This window comes from Eucyclogobius newberryi, unplaced genomic scaffold (genome assembly GCF_026437365.1).
Source record: "Eucyclogobius newberryi isolate DKJ021-1_F unplaced genomic scaffold, fEucNew1.0.hap1 SCAF_7, whole genome shotgun sequence".
Taxonomy (NCBI): Eukaryota; Metazoa; Chordata; class Actinopteri; order Gobiiformes; family Gobiidae; genus Eucyclogobius; species Eucyclogobius newberryi.
Window position 1 is genome coordinate 18,048,613 of NW_027316389.1, and position 18,626 is coordinate 18,067,238.

Below are 18,626 nucleotides of genomic sequence, written 5' to 3' on the forward strand. Positions count from 1 at the left end.
CCCACATGCACGCACCACTCCACCGGTGCCTTTTGACCGAACAAAAGCTGTACACATCCGTTTGTGGGGCCGAGAGTGGAAGAGGCTGCACCTGTCCCACTTTATTTGGTGCTAATAAGGAGATAACCCTAAAAAACACTTCTACTGGGGGCCAGACAAGACCCCCTCCTGCTTTATCAGACTGAAAATAATGACAACTCCTAAGTCCCATTCAACATATTTGAATAGTAAATGTTTATTTTCACTCCCAAGAAGGGCGGTCACGAGTTATGATTATTGTAGTATTCATTGAATCAAAATGAATTATTTTTATGTCTAAAACCGTCAGGATTATAATTGTTTTAAGTTTACAATTGAATCGTCACCTGAACAATCACGATTATTAAGTGTTAAAGGTGCATTGTGTAACGTTTCTCCATTGGAATGTTATTGCTTTGCCTAAAATGTTCTACAATATGGCATTTTATTGTCCATCACTATGGAAACGTGGCAGATTTGTGTAGAGAGAGGACTCTGCTCGGTACAAATCCATGTTAGAATGTGCTGAAAAGCGTTGTATATGTAAAAAATGCATTATTATATTGTGAACGCCTGTAATTGACAAAATGAGATGGAAAAGTTTAATGCCACACTGCGGAACATTCCGGGAAAAGCACCGACCTCTCCATGGAGGCAAGCAGGTGGCTGATTCTCCTTCTTGAAGAGTTACATAGCGTGCTTTTTTGCAATACATTCACATTTTTGGTTGTTGCGTCCGATGTCGCTTCTTCTTTTAACTCTCGTCTTTTCCTTTCAGACTCGTGTGGGGAGTAAGTGTCCCATGCCGATCCCCTCACTCACATTTGCCGTAGGTGGCCACGGGGCGACCAGCGTGCCGAGAGTCTCCGTGCCTGCGCACCGACCGTCCCCAAAAAAAAAAAAGCCTCCTCCATAGCCATCCCATAGTGCGGTGAGTAATTCAGCCATAATCCTCCTTTCTCCTCCGCCGCTCTCCCCCTTTCGCTCTCTCCCGTGGACCTATTCATATTCTAATCACAACTTTCCCTTCTCCAACTCTCAGGCACTCCATCAGAGCCCTCCCAGCCTCAAGCTTTGCACTTTTACTTCCCCCCCTTTGTGGCCGGTCCCCTTGCTTTTCTTTACAGAGGCGCACCAAACTAAGGTTTCCAAAAAAAAATAGTGGCCAAAAAGAAGGCGAGAACTTTTGGAAAGAGAAAAAATTCCCTACTTATTGATGTTGGGAAGTTTGTGCAAAGCTTAGACCGTCCACAGTTTCATTTCTTAGGCGTTCGGGGGAAAATTAAGTGATTTTTTTATTTTTTTGCAACAGGTGTCTCGATCTGAATCGCAAGTGACCGAAGTGACTTTCCATATTTATTTGTAGTCTTGACGGCTGTGTAGAACATATTAAACGCCATAATGGAAGACGGGAGGCCACTGTGTTAGGACTTGTGTAGATCCAAGTCCCTCTCTCTCTCTCTCTCTCTCTCTCTTTTTGTGGGGTGGGAGCCTTTATTATTCAAAACAGGCGCACAAAAGACTTCCAGTGAGCCTTGCCACATCCCCATCTGACTCGGACCCATTCATCAGCCGTCCAAGCCTATCAATGACATGTCCCCCCATCAGGGCTCCAATAAAATCAGCCCTTTTCCCATGAAACATCAGCAAACATTTTGACGGCTCTGGCTTTCCCCCCGCTGGATTTCTGGAGACTCTACTACTCCCCCCCCCTCCCTTGTATTTTTTTTTCTCCCCTTCTTCTTCCTTCTTCACCCCCCACCCACCGACCCGCCGACACCACCTCCTCTCCGGGCGCAACCTCCTCAGATTCTCCACATCTTCAGTGGCGGCTTGTGGTCACGGAAGCAGCGAGAGCCAGGACCCAGGGACCCGGGGGACACCGAGCTGGGGGAGAAGAGGTAGAGCCGTCGTCTTCGGGGCCGTTTTCTTGGAGGGAGCAGGTGCCGTGGATGGGAAGAGGATGCACTGCGGGCTGCTGGAGGAGCCTGATATGGAGTCCACAGGTCAGTGCGGCAAACTGTGGCTCTTAGTTGGGATTGTTGGATCTGCGCCGGCCGGATGAAGGGCCTCTAACCGGAGCGGCGGATGTCCAAGTGACTCTCAGGACTCTCAGGACTTTCAGGACTTTCTTATGTTCATTTGACTTTACTTTGTTTGGAGAGACGGCATTCTGGAGGGTTTTGAAATTTCTCAAATACAGTGTTTTTCGAGTTATTTCTTCTAAAGGTTTTGGCCATGATTTTTTCCAAATCTAGTATGTTAGTTACAAGAAAAGAATCTCAAACTATTTCTGTCCATTTCCTGCACCTGCTCGTGTCAGCCAAGTTTTTATGATTGTGTGGGAAAAGAAGAATAAGATATGTTCAAAATATCTGTCAGGATGGCAATATTTGTTGGCATTAAACTAGAAATACATGGCAGAATGTTTAAGTAATTATTTGATCTGAGGTTTTAAATTCCACATTTAAGTGCCCCATTGTCACTTGTTGATCAGATTTAATCCACTTATTTGGATCCGTAGCTCGTCTCTCCCTGTGGCAAATGAAGCTTGAGGCTGAGCTTCTGAGGAGAATTAGCTTCACTTCAGCGGATTCACTTTCTCATTCACTTTCTCAGCTGCAGAACTTTGTTCATTAGATTGAGCTTTTTATACATTTTTAAAATCTCCGTCATTATCTCCTAAATAATATTTGGCACTTTACATAACTTGTCCCTTCAGACCAGACAAGAATAGGAAACGTGCAGTTAAACTAATGCGACTGCTAGTAAATTATGTAATACAATTACCATTTGAAATGTACCACCCATGGCCGGAGCAACAGGTTGTCCTCCATCAGTTAAGAAAATGCTGCTATGATTTTATCCCAGTGCGTTTACAAAAAAGTAGCAGTAGTCCTAAAATGAGCTTACATTTTAACCTGCAGAACTGGGGACACACATGATAAAAAAAAAGTATATATCATTTTCCTTTTTATTTAAACATTTGTAGGTTTCCCTGCTGCTGCTGCTGCTGCTGCTGCTGCTGCTGCTGCTGCTGCTGCTGCTGCTGCTGCTGCTGCTGCTGCTGCTGCTGCTGCTGCTGCTGCTGCTGCTGCTGCTGCTGCTGCTGCTGCTGCTGCTGCTGCTGCTGCTGCTGCTGCTGCTGCTGCTGCTCAGTGGTGCACAGAACACCAGTGGAGCTGTTTTAGGGAGAAATTAAAGGTGGACAAAGGCCTGTGCTCCAACAGCCTGGCCCAGTGATGTCCCCAGCCCTTTTGAAGTCAGTGTATTCGCTCAGAGTCGGGAACAATGCTGGATTCCTGCCGTCCTGGTGAAAACATCTCAAATAGAGCCATGGCTGCTCGGCTGCCCACACAATCGATTGTTGTCAGCTCAGCCTGACACATTAGTGACCTTTAATGTGTATTCTGTAGGCTGCAGTAGTCACTGTTTGTGTCATTAGAGCTTTTGTCAAATCTATAAAAATGTTAGATTGTTAGATCAGTGTTTTTCAGTATATATAAATAGGAATGTTTCTTTTCACCCATGACATCAGGCGCATAGTAAAATACTGAAACTACGAATGTTTAAAATGTATGTTAAAAGTAGATACATGTGTTTTCAGAGAGCTGGATTGAAAGATGCCTCAATGAGAGCGAGAGCAAGCGCTACTCCAGCCACACGTCTCTGGGAAACATGTCCAACGATGAGAGTAAGACTCCTGCCGTCGCTCGCACTTAGTCCCCTGTTGTTAAACGTATATAACTTGCACTCGTACCCGACACGTTGACCTTTAAATTATAGTTTGATGTGTTTTGCCGTCCGATTTCACGTTTGGGATTGTGTCTTCCAGATGAAGAAAAGGAGAATAACAGAGCATCTAAACCGCACTCCACGCCTGCGACTCTTGAATGGTATGTCTGTGTTTCTTGTGTTGCGAACAAAGTTGAAAAAAATCTAAAAAGTTTAATTAATATAATAGAATTCTGCATGTAGATATTGCCTGTTGTCATGAACCACAAGAAGCTGTTGTTGATTATAAAATGCCAGTTAAAGTCATTACCTGAACGAAAAAGCGTTAGTACAGATTAGGTTTGCTTTTATAATTCCACCTTTGCTTATCTTAATAAAATAACAATTTGATTTGTCATATTTTTACCTGTTTAGAGCTGCAGATGCGCTGTACTTTTTGTGCTGGCTTTTAATTTCAACTTAAACAAATAAAGGAAATTGTGATATAAATTCTGGTGGAAATATTTCTATAAATGTAAAACAAGACGTGAATTGTTGTCTTGGCGCAGTGTTTTGGAAAAATCAAGGAAAAAGGTTTTACTGACATTGTCAGTGAACAATATTTACAAACTAGCAACAGTGAATAATAATAGTGTGAAATATAAAAAAATTGATAAAATATGTATAAAAATAAGGTGTTGCATGAAATAAAAATAAATAGACTTGAACTAAATGTAATACAAGTATGAACAAAACAACGGTTCAAAACTAATCTCTGTTTGTATCATGTAAGAACTAAAACTAGTCAATAATATGCAATCAAACATAATGATTACATGTAAAAATCAAATACGCAACGATCAAGTTTAATTCAACTTTGTGTGTGTTGATTTGTGTGTTTGTGATTATGTTTTTGTGCTACATTTCTATACTACACACTCCATTAAAAGCTATTTGATCAAAAATAAAATACACTTACAGTACAGTATATAATAAAATAAAACAGTACATAATTAGTGTACATCCTCAGTTTGTTGTGCTGCCCCCAAGTGGTCAGTTCCTCATTGTGCTTTAAATTTACTGTGCTTGACACATCCTGAATATGTTGTTATTAAAATATTTCCATATTTGTTTTCAGCCAAACCAAACGTACACAACAATACGCTGTCATTTCCAGTTGTGTTTCTTCTCTTTGTTTCAACGAACACGCACAAAACGTCACCAAAGGCACTGCTCTGTTCACAGGCTGGAGGACAACTACGAGATTGCGGAAGGCGTGTGTATTCCCCGCAGCGCCCTGTACATGCACTACCTGGACTTCAGCGAGAAACACGACATGCAGCCAGTGAACGCCGCCAGCTTCGGAAAGGTGCGGCGCTTTTCCTGCTGTTTACCGTCCAAACATGGTCAAAATGTTCTGACATATAGTCAATGTATCTTCTTTTATCCATATTAGCTTTGCAAAATCTAGATATTTATTTTTTTATTGTCTTGATGACAGTATTTAGCGGTTATAGAATCAAAAATGTGCTAAATGTGTAAATGTCACTTTGAGCAAATTTGAGATATTACACTCAATTTTTAATTAAATTAAATTTATTTCCACTGTACCACGTGAACATATAACCACACATATACATACACACACATATGTACATACACATTTCCATATATCCATACACTGACTTTCATCCGTATATACAAACACATACTTGCATACATGCCTGTCATTATTTCCATGTGTTTGTGTGTGTGCGTGTGTGTGTGTCTGTGTGTGTGTTTGTGTGTGTGTGCGTGCGTGCGTGTGTGTGTGCGCGCGCGTGTGTGTCTGTGTGTGTGTGTGTGCGTGTGTGTCTGTGTGTGTCTGTGTGTGCGTGTGTCTGTGTGTGTGTGTAAATAAGCAGATAATATGCTCAGTATTCAAATTTAGCATATCTTCTTATTAGTAGTACCTGTATTTTCAATTAGTTTCAGGCTGTTGGATATTGTTGGTTATTGCAGTTCAAACACTGCTTTTTTAGACTATTTATTGTTGTCAGCAAAATATTCTATAAGACTTGGGAATTTTGTGCCATTAAGACCTAAAAATAATTGAATTTGTTATGTCGTCCACATAATGAGCTGAACACTACAGTTACTCTGTACGTGTATCTTCATAACCACACTATGACTTTAATGTGTCAGTTAAAGGGAAAGAAAATATGACAAAACCTCTTCTTTACTATTGAATGCGTTGCCCGTTCGGTGCAAAGTCCCAGGCATTTGTTCCTGGCGTTTCCCCAAACTCCTGGAGCCACCTTGAACCTTTCCCTGCGAGCGTTTAGTGCCTGGACTCAACAGCTTATCATCATGAGCACATCGGTGTGAAGCAGGACTGTGCAGCAACACCTAATCTAGAGCCAACTGAGACGGGCTTTGGTCTGTTCCCACAACCCCCGAGGAGTTTACTGAGCCCCAGCTCCCCCCACCGGTTCCCCACTCCCAGCCCGAGCCACCTCCGCCCTGCTCCACTCCTGTCGGAAGATATTGAAAAAGAGAAGGGGCCTGGATTAATGTGTAATTAAAGGAAATTTGGAAGGGTGAGATGTTGCGGAATGTTAGATCAGTGGCTGGAGCAGTGTGGGGTGTCCTTTGGGAAGGCTTCATTGATTCTGGACAAAAAAAAAAACGCGAGAGGGCCTGGACTGCCTCCCTGTCTGCTCATTTATCAAGCGGGGCCTGACAGAAACTTCACAGCTTGGCCTCTTTTTTCATCCCACACAATGGAGCGCTACACTGTTTGCTAAAGTTTCTTGCACCGGGAGCCGGACTCAGGAGCCAATCTTCTTTTGGACAAAAAAAAGAGGAGAGGAGGAAGAAGTAGGGAGAAGGAGAGAGAGAGAAAGAGGGAGGAGTGAGGGCGGCTCTGGATGATTCAGGGGGACACTGTGGAGAAGCGTTCACGTTCAGAATGTCATAAATGGATGTCTGTAAAAGAGGAACACCCCCGTGGCTACAGATATGAGAGTTTCACAAGGTGCTTAGTGCAAAATAATGGGGGATTCTGTCTGAGGATGTTATAGTAATATAGTGTAGTACTGTAAGGTCCAAGAGGGTGGAACGAGACACAGTTCTGATGAGACCAGACGCGAGAGTCGGTCCACAAACACAAAACAAGATCGTAACTTAATTTATACTGAATAAACTGTGCGGTCGCTTCACAATGCTGGCCCCACACGTTTTTATGTATTTTATTTCATGTTTTTTTTCTGTCATTGCTGCTTCTTCGAACTACAGCTCTTCTCACTATCATCTTCCACATGTTTGCACAATCTCCTCGCAGTTTTATCTGATCTCTCCCCATCCCAAACGGGTTGTATCTTGTTTTAAATTAGATGGATGGATCATATTATTATCATGGATCGCATTATTATCATGTCTTTACAGCAAATACACAAAGCTAAAACAGAACGCCGTTTCTCATTAGCAGATGTACTAAATATGTTATATATTTAAAATTGTGTGCCAATTTAAGTTTATTATATCAGAATACTCTATTACCCCTTCAGCTCTGTCAGATGCTGGATTAAGTCATTTTTGTCGCTGTAAATAGAAAAATAGCTTATCATAGTGGTTCCCAAAGTGTGGTGATGATTTCATAATGTCATTTTAAACTGATGTAATACAGTGTCCTCAGTTTAACATCAAACAGCATGTTTTTGAGAAATTGGTTCAGATAACGATAATGAACTGCTAAAATATGTACAAAAAATAAACCTAATCTTTAGATTTACAACTTGATATTATTACAGACGTCTTTGCCATTTTTACTGTGGGGGTCCCGAGTCAGTTGTATGGTTATTTTGGGGATCTCGGCCTAAAATGTTTGGCTTATCACCCAGTTAAATGGTAAAAGATTTGCTCAAAACATTTTATTGTCTCTCACAATTACCAAAAATGTAAAAAAAAACTATACGAAAAACACTTGATTTAGACCTACACCTGCTTTAGGTGTCGCATATGGATAATTTTCCAAAGCCACAATGTTCTGCTCTCATTACACAGATCATACGGCAGCAGTTTCCAGCGTTGACCACCAGACGACTGGGGACGAGGGGTCAGTCAAAGTAAGCGCCTTCATCTTTCCTCCCTCAAAAAAACCCGTTTAGATCTTCCCCACAAACCGCCCACGACACGTTTTTGCCTCGCCCGTTTCATTCTCTGCAGGTACCACTACTACGGCATCGCGGTCAAGGAGACGTCCCAGTACTACGACGTGATGTACTCCAAGAAGGGCGCGGCGTGGGTGAACGAAACGGGCAAGAAAGAGGTCACCAAGCAGACAGTGGCGTATTCACCGCGCTCCAAGCTCGGGACGCTGCTGCCAGAGTTCCCAAATGTCAAAGACCTAAAGTTGCCCGCCAGTCTGCCAGAAGAGAGGGTAAATACCGCTTTTAAAAGTCCATCCTCACAACTACTACTCCCCCCCCCCTCTTCTCAGCACCGTCTTACCATCAACGCGCCCCCTCTGGTTAGGCTCTTTTAACCGCGGCATTTGGAGAAGGTCCTCGAGGATTTATACGCTGGCTTCTCGCTAACGCTTAATCTTCGGGGGGAGATAATAAGATCTAGGTGCGGACAAAGGACATGCACTGGCTGTCGGACTTTTAAAGAGGGGGCCATGATTTTAAATGGTTTGTTTTTTTCCCCTGATCTCTAAAGCTGGTTTTTATACCCCTCCGCTGCAAGCTCAGACCTTTAATGCCCGTTTATTGGTTCACATGCTTTGTGCGAGATTTATTTTCTTGTTTTCGCAGCCCGTTTGAGGTTTCCCACCGTGGAAAGTAGATGTTGGGTTTTTCTTTTTCCTTTGTTTGTTTGTTTGTTGCCTTAAAACTGCCGTGTTTTCCCCGCAGGTGTCGACGTTTATCATGATGTACAGAACGCACTGTCAGAGGATACTGGACACGGTCATTCGGGCCAATTTTGACGAGGCAAGAGGTTTTATTCAAGCTATATGTGTGTTATTGTTTGGAAAGAGGCAAATCTATATTAATGTGTATAAATATTCGAGATCTGTGGCTTTAATTCTAACAAATAGTTTCACCATCATACTTCAATACCTGATCCAGTATGACAATGTTGACGATGGAAAATGGAGAAGGACAAGCTTAATGCCACGCTCTGGAACATTATAGGCAAACCAATAGCATCTCCATGGAGACCAGCGAGACAAGCTTGTTACAGAGTGCACATATAAAGGAGACATATTATGCCTTTTCCCCTGTACTTTTATCATAAACTATAACATGCATCGATCATTATTCAACATTTTGTTCATTGTTAGCTGGTGAATGGATCTAAAACGGGTTGGTAACAGAAATGGGAGAATTTTAACTGTTAAAAAATGCATAATTGATAATCCCTGCCTCTTCATAGTTTAATTTCATCGTAGCAAGCATGGAATTTTCATTTACTTGGTTTTACTGTTGAAAAATGACAGCATGCCCTTTCTGAACCTAAATATGTATGACCAAGAGTCTAAATCTTTTTTTTTATTTTTAGCTTAAAAAAGTGAGTGTATAAGGGGAAGGTGAAAACAGACCTTTTCTGAGGCCTCAAGCATTCCGGACACAACTCTGAGTAAACTAAAGATAACACAGTTGTAACATGGCTAAAAGCTCATAAAGGTTGATGCAGCATTATACGTCCCCTTTAATTTAAAAAGACACTCATGGTAGTAAATGTTGTGTACGTTTTTCTTTGCAGGTCCAAAGTTTTCTGCTGCACTTTTGGCAGGGCATGCCTCCACACATGCTGCCCGTCCTGGGCTCGGCCACCGTGGTCAACATCGTGGGCGTTTGCGATTCCATCCTGTACAAGGCCATCTCTGGTGTGCTCATGCCCACCGTCCTCCAAGCACTGCCTGACAGGTACCGAGCGCCGAGCCCCTGGAGGAATCACCCGTGTACTATATGCTCCAGATTATGTTAAATTTGAAAATGAAATTAATCCGAAAAATGTGTTGCCATTGCCAATGAACAGAAGTCACAAACATTGGAACATGCTTTGGTAAACATAAAACAATGAACAATGATAAAACAACGTATTTTCCGGAGTATGAGTTGCACCAGCCAAAAAATGAGAGAAGAAAAAAACATATAAGTTTACTGGAGTATGAAATGTGGTTGCAAGTGTGAAAATAACACTTAATATCACATATAAGTCGCTCTGGAGTATAAGTATAAATATAAGTAGAAGTCGCACCCCGGCCACAACTATGAAAAAAAGTGCGACTTATAGTCCAGAAAATACAGTATTTTAAAAGAAAAAAGAAAAGCAATTTAAATCTGCTATAGGATAAAACTAAAAATAAATAAATGAGTCATCTGTATCTATCGGTATTGAAGTTACTGTTTAAATAATGATGAAAATTGCTTTAAAACTTTATGCAAAACACTTTTATTTACATTACTTTATGAACAATCTCAATAGGTTCAGTGAGAAAATGTTTTTGATTGAAGCTGAATTTGAATAAAACATATATAAGTCGCACTGGAGTATGAAATACGGTTGCAAGTGTGAAAATAACAAAATAATATCACATATAAGTCGCTCCGGAGTATATAAGTATGAATATAAGTATAAGTGGCACCCCGGCCAAAATTATGAAAAAAGGTGTGCCTTATAATCCGGAAAATACGGTAATGCACTACTACTTGTGAATCTATATTATTATTTTACTTATGAATAATAATGTGTTGTATTCTCTAAGTATTTGTCTTTCCTGATGTTCATTGACCAAAACATTTACCATTTAACTGTATTTAACATATTTGAAGACAGAAATGTTCAGCATTTTTAATTATGTATTTTTTATTTTAGTTTGACTCAGGTCATAAGAAAATTTGCCAAACAACTTGACGAATGGCTTAAAATTGCACTTCACGACCTCCCTGAAAACCTGAGGAACATCAAATTTGAATGTAAGCTTGTATATTTACCATTTTCCGTATCTTTGATGAACCTTTTGCATACCATTAACTGCTTGTTCTTTCTTTTCTTTTAGTGTCCAGGAGGTTTTCTCAGATTTTAAAGCGACAAACATCTTTGAATCACCTTTGCCAGGTGCCTATCACTGCCTGAAAGTTTAATAAAAATCCCTGTGAGCGAAAACACTGATAAGAGCGATGGATATGCGCGCGTTGGTAATATTGTAGATTTATCTGTCCGCAGGCGTCGCGGACGGTGATAAACAGCGCCGACATCACCTTCCAAATGCTGGAGGACTGGAGGAACGTGGACCTGAACAGCATCACCAAGCAGACACTTTACACCATGGAGGACTCACAGGACGAGCACCGGCTGCTTATAATCCACTGTAAGTCCACATCGCGAACATGTTACGTGCACATACGGCAGGGTTATATGCTTTAGAACGCGTGTTACAGTAGAAAATATAACGTTTGCCAGTACGATATCTGAGGCGAGACAAGAACGTGAAGGTTGCTTTTTTGTGACTTTTCCGATGGAGGCCCCGCTCGTCTCCGCTGAGATTTAATTGTTTTTGCCGTTCGACACTATGGCCGTAAACTTGTCTATCGCCGTGGAGACAAACAGATAGCGCCACCGGGTCGTGTTACGGGTCAGATCTGTGGGAACTCAACCACTCTCACAGTAAGAATGCATGCTTTTCAAGGGATTTAAACACAGATGGTTAAGCAAATGCTAGATTGAGCTAGATATATAACTTAAATGGTGCAATACTGTGGAGCATACTCCTGGCAAAGCAATAACATTTCCATGGCGACAAGCATGCAACGTACTCTGCACCAGAAAATGTTGGCAGTACACCTGTAAGAATGGCATTTATATTTGTTGAAGCTATAAAAAAGGGAAGTAGAAGTAGTAACAATAACCGAAATATTGTGATCGCGTGTTGTCTTTCAATAATGTTGTCACAAAGTAACAAACGATAAACCTCTTTGCTAAAGCAGAGGGAACTACGTAGCCCATGATCCTTTGCTCCGTATCAGTGCAGACAACATAAAGTCATAACTGTCATGAAGCGCTTTATGTTTGATTCACAGTCATTGTTCGTACGAAAGGGAAAAAAAGTATAACTTCTGTTTCATCTTTCTGTTATCGCTCATTCCACTGCTCACACCTGTTTTCATAGTCAGTGTTTTATTTTGTTGCGTTTTTGTTGCGAGAGAGTCCCCATAGTCAGTGTTTAACATGCTCTTAGTGTAAGTGGCAGTAGCAATTAGCTGCAATCCAACATCAATCGATCAACGAACGTTTAATCAAGCCACGATACTCTAGATTTCATGTCGGCCCCAAAGAATACTACAAATCGTGAGAGAACAATCGTCAAAGAGCAATTATTCCCACGACCAGCAGCGTCGGGCCGTTATGACGGAGACCAAAAAGGTTAAAGAAGTTCAGTCGGTTTGACCACACCCCGCGGAGCAGCTCCTTGTCTCTCCTCTGCCCTGGTCCCGCGGGGTCGGACATGGTCAAACTGCGTTCACACCAGACGGCGGCCTGTCTTTTGTCTTTTCGCAGTGTACCAAGAGTTCGACCGCTTGCTGGAAGAGCAGTCTCCCATCGAGGCTTATATTGACTGGCTGGACTCCATGGTGGACCGCTGCGTCGTCAAGGTCGGTGTTGCCGTCTCTCTGCGTTCACACGACATCGTTTGACACTCTGTAATCCCCGTAGTTTCAAAGTGAGCCGGAGGACGGGCGGGTCAGAATTGTACGGTGGAATTTGCCTTTTTGACCTCCGGATTGCAAGATTGTTTTGACCTGTTTTTTGGTTAACGTTTCTGTGACTGGTGAGACTAGCCACATGAAACCAAGACTGATACAAAGCTCAACATGTTCTCTGACATGATGAAGAAACGTGAAAGTGAAATTATCTTTTGACAATAGCTCCAAAAAGCGTTATGAGTCACGAAAGGTGTCGATGATGATGTAGAACGGGCTTTAAAACAGAAACTTCATATGTTTGTGGAGCCAATCTCCAACAAATTGTGAGAAGGTTCAATGTTTTTTCCATAAAGTTATCTTGATCCGTACCCTCAAATTAGGGCTGCAGTTTGGTCTTTTTAACCGAGAGATCGACAGCCAAGTCAGTAAAAGCGTTTGGTTTTGAGGAAGAAATGTTGCTTTTTTATTTGTTTAAATTGTACTAATCTAAGTCTGTCTTGTTTATGTCACTTAAATCATGTACTTAAGGCATTTTGAAAAGAAAATGAACAATCTCATGGAAAATATGATTATTTTTTGCCATTTCGCTCAGCCTTACCTCAAAAAGAACAAAAACGCAGATGATAGTATGTATTATAAGCGTTTTATTATTATTTTTTTCCTCCACAGTAATGTTAATTCGTGTCACAGCGCTCACTACATTGCTGTTGTGTTGTGCTTTAACAGCGCAGTTTGTCATTTGCCTCCAAAGAGACACCTGTAACTCAAAGCCACTCCCCTATCCCTTATGGAGGCTCTTTGGATGCAATCCTCCCAGTTAATGATGTCTTCAAGCTTCCCATTTGCGTCCCATTATGTGCCAGATATGGGCTTGTAAAATCTGGTCGTCCCGGCAACGTCCCGGACCGCCCGGACAATAGTTCAATAGGGAGGCGTGTCCCCGGGGGCAAATTAAATAGTTGACTTGTTGACATGTTTTTCGTCGGTGAGGGTTAAGCCCCGGCGCGAACCCAGGGGTTAAAACTACCCGGGCCCCCCCACCCATCACCGGCCCCCACCCATCACCGGCCCCCACCCATCACCGGCCCCCACCCATCCCCCTCTTTTCTCATGGAAATGCTCTCTCTAGGTGGCATTGAAGAGGCCCGGCTGCTTGAAGAAGGTGGCGCAACAGTTCCTGCTGATGTGGTCTTGTTTTGGTACCAGAGTCATTCGGGATATGACCCTCCACAGCGCCCCGAGCTTTGGTGAGCCGTTAATTGACTTGTGATCAGTTTACCGACGTCGACAGGAACCAGAATGAGCTGTGTGTTTGCGAGCTGAGTGAAGGTTTCGACCATTTGTCCATTAATGATCCTGAGTGTGAATGAGTTTTTGACGTTTGCGCTGCCGCCTCTTAACCAGGGCACTCTTGAGAACCTGGTTAAGTAAAGGGCAAAATGACGGAACAAAAAAAACTATAGAGGTTCTCCACCAAATAAACTATGGCAAGTCAACATTTTACAATATCTGCATAAAACGGACAAATGTGTCTTATTTTCAAAGGTGGGTAGAGAAGCCAAAAATTTGAACTCAAGTAAGAGTGATGTTACTTTAAAATGATATTGCTTAAGTAGAAGTAAGGGCAAAAATATTGGGAGAAACTACTACTTGATTTGATTCAAACTTTTATTTATGATTTATGAGTGAATAATAATGCACAGATTCTGGAATTCCGAAAGAATAGCAACAAAAATAATCAACTACCGAAACAAATCATATGTTCAATGTTTAAATCCTTTAATATTATATTATATTATAAAAGCTTTTTTCACGTAGACTTACACCGGAATGAAAACCAAAACTCTTACTCAAATCAGAGCGTTCAAACAACGTAAACTCAAGTAGAAATAAAAGTATCGTGTCAGAAAACTACTCTACTAAAGGTGCGGCGTGTAAATGTAAAAACAACCCATTTACTTTATTAGTTTTATGTTTACGAGTGCAGTTTCAAACACAAACACAAAGCCGTAAAATGAATAACACTTCTCTTGCCCTGGTCGGTCCGTTGCCCTTGTCCGAGCCTATCAAAGACACAGCTGGTTGCGGCGTTTTGATAAAGAAGGTCCTGTGCGCAAACAGCTAATTACCAAACGGCGCTCCTCCCCTTCCCCGACGCGTTTGCCCGTCTTTTCCGTTTTACGAGCGGTCAGCGTTGAATGGTCCCGAGTGTTTATTATGCACGCGGCGGCAGCAGTGACCCGCACAATGACACAATTGTGACAAACCGCGGCCACCTCGGCTGCACGACCCGGGGGTCACTGGACATTTCCGCTCATAACTTCGTCGTCAGACATATTTCAATTATTTCTGACCGTCTTTTATGGCGGACGCTATGTAATCGGTGTCGGGAAGAAAACTTTGAAGGTCTATATTTAGTAACGGAATACCAGACACCCGCAATAAAACGTATATTGTTACATTGCCCACAAGTACTGTGTTCTGAATACTTGAGCTTCATTATATTATATGGGATTAAAAAAGCGTTATGTATGTTACACAGTTTTCTATGCATTTATTTATCCCTAATTTGAGAAGGAAATTGCCACAAGAGCTGTGTTTTGTATATTTCCTTACAAATGCCATGCAGTTCAAAGCCGAAATTACGGATAGAAAAGGAAATGGGAAAGTAATTGTATTCTGAATGCCAAATAGAGGAGTAGCTGTGCCCAATAAATCCTGTGAGTCGAGAAAGTGTGTATAAATGTATTGTATTTTTCACAGGGTCCTTCCATCTGATCCACCTCATGTTTGATGACTATGTGCTTTATCTGATGGAGTCCCTGCACTGTCAGGAGAGGGCCAACGACCTCATGAAAGCCATGAAGGAGGAGGGCACCACAGGTTAGTCCTGAAATAAACATTAGATATGGGCTGAACATTATTGTCACGGCACGTCAAATTAACTGAATTGGTTGAAAAGTGAATGGTTTTAAATGATGGTTTGGTGCTTTAGATGCTCTGCCCTGTTCATCAACCTGCATGTTAGAGCTGCTGTGACACTAGAGCAGTTTAAAATCCTGTTAAAAACCTAGCTTTTCTCTCTGGCCTTTTTAGACACAAACTGATTTTTATTACCTTCATTGTTTGGATATATGTATTATTATATATTGATCCTATGTAAAGTATATTTCAAAAAAAGTGAGGTTCAGCTTTAGACACTTTCTGCAGAGCGAGAGGAAGAATCTGCGCTCCCGGAGACGACTCCCACCCCTCCATCTCCAGCCCCGTACTCCCCTGCCCGATCAGTCCATTCTGTGGGCGTTTCCTCGGCCGGTTCTCCCACGGCGGCTGTGTCTCCAGAGTTCCCCGGAGCACCAGCTTCCACAGGTGAGGCGCTGCTCATTCCTCCATCACACAGAACACCAAGCGTAGCACTGCGGCTACAACACGGTTTCCTCTGTGTCTACATATGTGTCTGCCAGGCGCTGTTCAGTCATATACCTGGTCCCTTACATACACAGTGACTACTGCAGGTGCCTCCTCTGCAGAGGCGGGACATCAGCTGTCGTGTATGAGGAGCAGTGCCCCGGTCCCGCCCCCGTCCTCAGCCCACCGCCTGCCAGTCTACAGAGAGGAGCATGGGTAAGAAGACTAATGCAAACACATGCACGTTTGTTAAAAGTTCAAAGCCAATTCAAATAATCAATATTTCAGGTATACTGGGAGTTACAACTATGGTGCTTATGCAAACCAGCATCCTCATGCGATCCAGAGCCAGTACTCGAGTCTGGGACATGAGCCTTCGATCGCAGCTCCTCTGCACTACTCGGCGTACCACCGCTCCTCTGCACAGGTCAGTCTCATCAGGGCACTGCAAGGGCCTAATGACAAACATATACATTTGACAAAGGATAAGCTTACTCTTAAATTCATATGTATAATTTGACCTCTTCATCTTAGACCTTGAAGAATATTTTTACTGCTGTCTGTACTTGAGCCTTGTTCACTGTGCCTGAAACGGCCTCTTAAAACTTTGGAATTGCCGTTAAATGTGGCGCCGCGCATTCGGAAAGGCTATTACTACTTGATTATCTCTTCATCTCTGTTCTCACTGGTCAGTGCAGGGCAAGGGGCTGATTAGTAAAATATTGTCATTCAATGGTCTCTTTTCTGCTTGTGAAAAAGAAGCAGCTGAGCTGTGTGTTCTCTGACCTGCTCTGACCATCTTGTTCCATGGCGTGATGCCTGATAATGAATTTGCCTGTGGTTATTTTTAGTGTGAAAAAGGAACTCTTTTTGACAGTCTGTGCTCAAATCTGCACAATGCTGGTACTTTGTCTGTGTAGGATGTGCCTAATATAGCTGAAGCTGTTAAGTATTTTAGTTAACAAGAAGAGCTGTCACTATGAGCATGTTCTGAAAGCTCCTCCTATTAGCACTATAACGAGACAATTTCACTGGGCATTATCTCCATTAGCACCATAATTTCCATTGACAGTAAATTACCATTTGCAGGGTCAGCATACTTTGTGCCACAGAGTTCACACTTTTGTAAATCTCATCATTAAGTCTTGAATGAAAAATGGGAGGTTTTAGCTTTTGTCCTTTTCGATTACTGGCTTTTTTAGATGTTTGTTGATAAAGTGGATGTAGTTTAACACTCTCCTCTGTTTACAGTACCAGCTCAATGGACAGATGTCAAGGATGGAGCCCTGTCTAATGGGTAGTACTCCTCGTTTGCACCCGGCACCTGTCGCCCCCCGGTGGCCAGATGTGTCTCCAGCAAACAGCTGTTATACCAGCCCACCTATGCATTCATCTCGCTTTGCTGGCTCTGGGGACATGTACTCCCCTATTGGATCACGCAGAAACACAGAATATGAGCACTCACAACATTTTCCAGGCTTTGCCTACATTAATGGAGAGGCCACGACAGGTTGGGCCAAATAGCCACGTGTAAGTGAAGGACAAGCAGCTGTGTAGTGGATCATGAGCATGAGTGTTACTGAGGAAGCTGAATGGATGTATTGACAATTACAGAAATCTTTTAGATTGTTTTGTTCTCATTTAAACGATAAAGATTGTCCAAACCTGCAGCAAAATCATTTTGAGAGTGCAATGCTACTGCCAAGATGTGCCTTTGAGTTTAGGAATGTAAATTGCGCTGTCTTTCTTGTCAGGGCTGTCTCATTTGGACCAGCATCGTACCATGGCTCTGTGTTTGTAGCCTTAATGTATTCAGCTCAGACACACCACACTCTCAGACAGCAGTGAGCTCATGGGTTTTGTATTGGTCTTTTATTAATTATGTGCTGTGTGAAACAGCTGTGTGACTTATGTCATTTCTGTTGTTTTGTGTGACAATATATAAATATATATAAATATATAGTATGTATTTTGTGTAACTTTGTAACATGTTTTTATGGCTAGTGAAAGATGCATTAACCTAGGGTTGTGTGTTTTACAATGCATTCAAATCTGAGGACCTATTACCCTATGGGTATTTGTAAAAAAGAAAATTATACATATGTACAGTATGATGAAGTCTTGTAACTTTTTGTAAATAAAAGCACTGTACGCTGTCTTTATGAAGTGTTAAACTGATGTGTGAAATGGAAAAGATTCAACTCAAAGCAGTGACTGGTCAAGTTTTTTGACATTTAGACGTGTCCTAATTTTATTTATTACAATAAACGTAAGATCTTATGACAATGACATGCATTCCTTTTTAATTTGAAAATAACAGATATTCTCCAGAGCTGATTTGTTGCATTTTTATGAACCAAAGGTCCTGCTGCTCGGGTCATGTACTTTTGACCCTGATTCTAGCGCTGGGCAGTCCAAACTTTTATCTTGGCACATTTTGAAACATATTTGAAGCAAAGGGGCACAGATCTGTGGTTACCACAGGGAGTAATTCAAATGCCTTTAATATAGGTTTGACAGAGCCACTTTACCTGTTTTCACCAATTCAGCAGGAGGCCTGAGGGCCAACAAAGACTTGTCTAAGGGCCGCATTTGGCCCCGGACCATCTCTCTTTCTCTCTCCTTTTTTAATGGTATAAAACACATAATTGAAGACGTACAACTACAGTAGGTGGTGGTAAATGCACCTTTTCAGTTGGCTGCTAAAGTAACAACACAACAACAACAACAACAACAAACCCAATAAAGACAAAACAATCACCAAACAAATCAAGTATTATCTTTTGGTGAATC

The 18,626-nt window shown here is 42.0% G+C and overlaps 1 protein-coding gene across 4 annotated transcripts; it reads left to right on the top strand.

The window, feature by feature from the left end:
• Window positions 1–752: 752 nt before the first annotated feature.
• On the top strand, window positions 753–17,995 carry rfx4 (regulatory factor X, 4). Of its 4 annotated transcripts, none has more exons than XM_072434579.1 (18): window positions 753–949; window positions 3,626–3,712; window positions 3,854–3,914; window positions 4,978–5,101; window positions 7,777–7,838; window positions 7,939–8,152; window positions 8,628–8,705; window positions 9,481–9,644; window positions 10,597–10,697; window positions 10,781–10,839; window positions 10,948–11,092; window positions 12,280–12,374; window positions 13,555–13,672; window positions 15,189–15,308; window positions 15,636–15,794; window positions 15,890–16,049; window positions 16,122–16,260; window positions 17,085–17,995. In XM_072434579.1, exons 2-18 carry the CDS (start codon window positions 3,697–3,699, stop codon window positions 17,355–17,357), a joined length of 2,088 nt encoding a protein of 695 aa, XP_072290680.1. In that variant the 5' UTR covers window positions 753–949; window positions 3,626–3,696; the 3' UTR covers window positions 17,358–17,995. The 4 variants fall into 4 exon arrangements, with proteins under 4 accessions (XP_072290680.1, XP_072290676.1, XP_072290678.1 ...); XM_072434575.1 differs by lacking the exon at window positions 753–949 and adding an exon at window positions 1,768–2,024; XM_072434577.1 differs by lacking the exon at window positions 753–949 and adding an exon at window positions 1,768–2,024 and having other exon boundaries at window positions 15,929–16,049.
• The last annotated feature ends 631 nt before the right edge of the window (window positions 17,996–18,626 follow it).